The sequence below is a fragment of the Bidens hawaiensis genome, unplaced genomic scaffold (assembly GCF_021521415.1).
Source record: "Bidens hawaiensis isolate Kalapana, Puna unplaced genomic scaffold, B.hawaiensis_p1.1 tig00001433_1, whole genome shotgun sequence".
Taxonomy (NCBI): domain Eukaryota; kingdom Viridiplantae; phylum Streptophyta; class Magnoliopsida; order Asterales; family Asteraceae; genus Bidens; species Bidens hawaiensis.
In genome coordinates this window covers 175,439-181,305 of record NW_027491080.1, presented here as the reverse complement: position 1 = coordinate 181,305, position 5,867 = coordinate 175,439, and the positions used below count along the sequence as shown (strand labels likewise).

The 5,867-nt window shown below is 37.0% G+C and overlaps 1 protein-coding gene across 1 annotated transcript; it reads right to left on the bottom strand.

The window, feature by feature from the left end:
- Positions 1 to 1,258: 1,258 nt before the first annotated feature.
- Positions 1,259 to 4,819, bottom strand: LOC143576075 (U-box domain-containing protein 13-like). Its single transcript, XM_077060271.1, has 4 exons — positions 4,541 to 4,819; positions 3,648 to 3,764; positions 3,088 to 3,546; positions 1,259 to 2,408 (listed from the first exon to the last, which is right to left on the bottom strand). Exons 1-4 carry the CDS (start codon positions 4,817 to 4,819, stop codon positions 1,308 to 1,310), a joined length of 1,956 nt encoding a protein of 651 aa, XP_076916386.1. The 3' UTR covers positions 1,259 to 1,307.
- Positions 4,820 to 5,867: the final 1,048 nt, after the last annotated feature.

Sequence of the window (5,867 nt, the reverse complement as noted above, 5' to 3'; positions counted from 1 at the left end):
TAATTTGATACCAAGTAGTATCAAGCAGAATTGTATAATCTTACTACATATGTAGAAGGTAAACTTCTCATGCTAAAGAAGCAAATTCCCGTCACCTTAGGCTTTGGGCATATGCTCCATGAATATTTGGTAAAGGAGAAGACAGCCAAACTTTATCTTGTTCGTCTCATTCCAAATCTAACACACTATAAACAGCTTGTTAGAAGGGGTCAAAGGTCCGTGTCCCTCCAACACTAAAGAGAGAGGCCCCCTTAGTCCCTTACCATGAGGATGAAGCCCCTTGTTTTCTAAAATAAGTGGGCTGGGGTTTTCACGGGCCCAATGTGGTAAGCCCAAATTTAGGGTTCATCCCCATTAGGGGTATACCCTAATAGTTAAGCCCAAAACCGTTGGGTCGGGCCCAATTTAAGGGTATGCTCTACACGTACTTATCAAGACCAAACTAAACTATTCGACTCCCTAAGCCGACATAGTGAAAATTTTTAAGCTAATAAAATCATGGTCAAATTTAATGACACAAAGATCTCACTAAATTTGTATACTAACCGATACTGTGATACATGATCATCGTATGCAGTAATTTTTAAGTATCAAGTATTAATTTCTTAATGAAATCTATATCTATATATGTAACCAATACATTTAACAATACCCTATTTAACTCTAAACTGTAACACACATATATATATAGAAATAAAGTTGCAAATGATACGAGCCTTAAGAGCTTTTGCCTTTAATCTACATCTAAAATGCTTCTTTAAATGAAGATAGCTCCCACTTCTAATCATTTGTGATTAGATGGTATACGCCTGTATAGGACGAGAAATGTAAAGGGATATGTCCGTATACCAAGCGATACTAAAAAGTACACATCCTATACAAAGGCTATACACACGTATACCAGATAAAATGACCGACGTAACAAGATAGTGTACGTATAGTCGTACAGCAAAACCCATTTAACATACAATCAATGAAAGTGAGCTGAAAAACAAAGCAATCATCATTCAATTACCATATTTAAAGATCTAAAAACCAGACAATAAATAGCCTTCCATAAAAAAGTGAGAATAACAAGAGAGTCAGATCACATCCATCTTTTTACCTTGTATTTGTTTGCATCAAACATAATAACTAACTCTAAAAACCAAGGGGTGGGGGATGGTGATCTTCCACCTTTTCCCTTTCTACATTTCAATGGAAAAAAACAACATTGAAAAGGATCCCAACAAACACCAATACCGTTACCAATATCAATATCAATATCAATAAAACAAAACAATAACCGATTATTAACCGGCCGTTCATCATTCCGCCTCGGTTTCCGCAATCGCTTGAGACAAAGTTTGAGACAGCTTCTGTTGCTCGGTATACCGTGTTATCTTCTCCAACAACTGAGCAGCCTTTCGTTTCCCCCTATCGGTCCCGTGATGTAACAAATCCACCAGCACCCCCATCACCCCGAGCTCTTGAGCTTCCACTAAATGCTTATGATCACCTGAACAAAGATGAACCAAAACCGCAGCTGCGTTCTCCTTATTCCTCGGAGACCCGGACCCAATAAACTCAACCAAAACACGAACCGCGTCCGCTTTACCGATAGCCAACTTCCCTTCTGGGTGGCTCGAGAGTATAGCTAGAATGGCTAAAGCCTCGTCTTTCATCCCACCTTGAGGTTCAGTCAAAAGTTCCATTAGTGTGCTGACCACACCAGCGCGCACGGCTCGACCTTTGTTACCTTGATATATGCATAGGTTAAACAACGCAGTTGCAGCGTCTTTTTTCCCTCTTTGTGTGCCTTCGCTTAATAATAATACTAGTGGCGGGATTGCTCCTAACGAGCCAATCGTGACTTTGTTTTCATCGATTACCGAGAGGCTGAAAAGGGTGGCGGCTGCATTTTCACGTGCTTCTATGCTACCTTTTTTCAATACTTGAACGATCCCCGGGACCGCGCCAGAGGATACGATGCTTCCTTTGTTATCTTCACAAATCGAGAGGTTTAAAAGTGCGGTTACCGCGTGTTCTTGAGTTCGTGAATCGGGTGCGGTGAGTAGGTGGGTGAGGAGAGGGATGGCACCCGCTTCGGCTATGGCTACACGGTTATCCGCGTTACGTTTCGCAAGGAGACGAATTTCACCGGCTGCAGTTCGTTGGTCGTCGGGACTAACAGATTTGAGCTTGGTTAGGAGGACGTTTATTATTGACCGTTCCGCAGGCGTGCACGCAGAAGTTGACTGACCCGCACGTTGTGGTGGGTCCATACCGTTTGTCTCGCACCATTGCGCAATAAGACTTCGTAAAACGTAGTTTGGTATGAGAGCGGTGCTCGTTAAGTTTTGTTGCGTTTTTGGACATGTTTTGTGGCCGGCTTCTAACCATTTCTCTATAAACGTTCGCTCGTATGTCTACAATATCGTTGAATATTAAACGAATATGATATTTATAGGGCTGTAAACGTACCAAACAAACCGAACGTTTAGCAAAGAACATGAACAAAAAATATTGTTCAGTTGATTAAATGAATGAATATGAACATAGGTCATGTTCGTTCAATTGTGTTCGTGAACATTTAGTAAGGTGCCCGTCCATGTTCGTTTGTTCGTTTACATTCATTCATGTTCGTTTGTTTACATTCGATCATTAAAGGTTTTTATATTGTATACTTTTTAAATTTTTAGTTTAGTATCCTAACATTTAAACTTTTTACATTCTTAAATTTTTAATTAGTTAATCAACTTAACTTGTATACTAGAAAGTTGAAACCCTGGTATTAGTATGAATATTTATTTTGAGTGATTATGCCTAATACTTGAGTTTAATAATATTTACTTTTATTTGTCAAATTAATATATGTGTTTTTTTGTTCGTTTTTGAAACTAACGAACGAACACGAACAAAATCATGTCCTTAATGAACGAATACATACAAGAAATTCCGTACAGTTTGTGTTCATGAACTGTTCGTTTGTCCAGTAAAGGCTTCACGAACAAACATGAACAAGGCCACGTTCGTTTCGGTTTGTTTACAACCCTAATATTTTACATAACATAAACAGAGCAATGAAGTTAAGAGTTAGTAAATTACCTGCCCGGTTGAGACAATAACGGGATCTTTCATTAACTCGAGCGATATCGGGCAACGGAAATCATCAGGAATGATTATATTTTTATAACTTTTTGATGAAGTTTCTTGATTGTTTGAATTTGATGGAGTGGAAGTTTCACCGGGAGGTGAATCTGCACTCGGATTGTTATCGGTTTGCACAAAATCTTTGATGAGTTTCAATAACATTGACATTTTTTCTATATTTTCTCCCGGATCACCGTCACTGGCAGTAACCATTTCATGCAATGTTATTGATTCATGTGTGAGATCATTAATTCTTGTTAATTGTAGTTTTTCAGTTAACCGTTTTAAAACAGAAGGATCTGCTGCCACGTCACTTCCCTTATCATAAAGGGATGAAAGATCTTCACTCAATTCAACATCAGGTGCATCGGTTCGTCCTTTGGCTCTTCTGAATTGAGCAAGAACAAGTGAAACCTGATATAAACACAAAAATAAGATTGTTGTAATATTATAATAATGCAATTATGATTTCTTTCTGTAACTATGTAAATATAAAATATCAATATAACATTCACCTGTTCTTTAACTTCATCTGATATGTCAAGTTTTTCAAAACAAATGCCTTCTAAATCTTGTTCCAAACGAGACGTGACTTCTTGGTATTTTTGCATGATATCTTCCTTCTCGAGAGCCTGCGCACATGGAAATACATTGTAAGTAATTATTCCCAAAAATTAAAGATAAATGATTGTTAGAATCAATGATGATCAAGTTTGTAGCTTACGCGATCAAACAAAGCACAGTAAGACAACTAGCGTTAGATACATAGAACTACTTATAAAAGACGTATTTAGCATATGCATAAAGATCCGACACACATGCGTATAATCCTCAATGAACATTGTTCGTGTGCGTATCCTGTATTACATCCACACGTCCGTACGAATTGTCCTTAGATTTCTTATCCTTGACAGTTGTAGCACAAGATGTACCATATATTAATTAATAATTGTACCTACTGATTACCATAAAAGCTATATCGTCACACATAATAACCATCATTTACCAGTCAATCTATTATACATTATTTGACCAATGATACCAAGAAACTGAAGGTGGAAGCATGTGCAATTGACTTATTGAGTATAATTCTTACACACAAAGATCTCAGATTGCAGACAGTAATCTTTGTTATCTGAATCAACTTAACTTTCATACAGAATTTTTTTTTTTTTTTTTTTTGGAACGACCAACTACGGCCACAATAGATTTCAAGCAATGATAGCAGACAACTAGAAAACTGTTACAAAACCCTAGGATTGTGAATTACACAATTAGATCTTCTAAATGCACAAATTCATCAGGATTCAAAACCCTAGGTCACCAATGCCTCAATTCCACACCAAATCAACAACTCAAACCCACAGAACCGATCCAAAACCAAGTCAATTACAAAAAAAACACGTACCAGATAAATCTTACTCCCTTCACTCCCCAACCGAAGCAAGTCCTTAGCAGATTCCAAAGCCTCCATCAGCGAAAGCAGAGATCGGAAGGAATTGTCCGAAACGGCGTCCTTAATATCCCGAATCTCTTCAAACAACGGAGTCAAAAGCTTGAGCCTCCGAGCTAAGTTGAAAAACGGCTTCCGTACGGTAGTCCTGTAATCGGATATCGCCGAAATCTCGTTGACGATATCAATCAGCTTCAGTATCACTCCAATTCTACCTACCTCATCATCCGCCATAACTAAACAAAGTAATGAGATCTGAAAATATTACAGTAAACAAGGGATTCAACAGCAACGGACTCGTTGTTGTTAGTCCATGAAAGAGAATAGAATGGAATATAGGAACTAGGATGTGTCACGAGCAACAGGAAGGAAGAGAGTTTGGCTTTTTGTGAGAGGAGAGAGTGGCGCGGCTGGTGTGAGCTTAACTTAACTTAACCTAACCTAATGGATGGTTGCTTAACTGTGGTTGAGTTAACGGATGATGATGATGATGATGATGATGATGATGATGCTGATGATGATGATTCTGTTATTTTGACAAGTGTTAGCTGGAAGTGAGAAAACAACCATGATTCTTTCAGCTTAAATGGCTTTGTGTTATGCTTTTAGCGTAATATTGTTTTTCATTGTTTAAACAATGATAAACTGATATTCAATATACGGGTTATATAATTTTTGTTTTTTACATATCACACGTCTTATAACCTTATACGGACCTGTATGATATGAAAAAGATTATACGGCTTGTATATATACTTTTAACTAACATATGTGAAGAAAACATGTAGATGGTTTTAGACTTTAGTAATATGTAGTTAGTGCATTGACTCTCACTTTGGCAGAATTTTGGTTAAAAACTGTCTCTGTGGTATGGAGACGGATAAGATTCAATGTTGGGGCTATATTTGTCATTAGACTTATTAGGCTTTTGGTTTGTTGGGTTGGAATAAATATAGAGTTGAAATAGAAATGGATATGATTCCCAAAAGTATCTCGGCCTTTTTTACTAACTTTGTTGTTCCTTACTATTAACATAACCTTTTCCTTGGTTCTTCCTTTTTTTCTTTTTATAGCAGCTTCATTATATTTATAAAAAAACGAGAGAGACACACCACTATAAAATATACTAGGCAGAAATAAAAACAATTATAAAGTTAACAATGGGTTTTACAACCAATTAACCAATTTGGTAATAACCTTATTGTCTCCATTAACTATTATAAACCAAAATAAGAACAGAAAAAAATAAATGAATAAATAAATAATATCTTTAGATAAACTA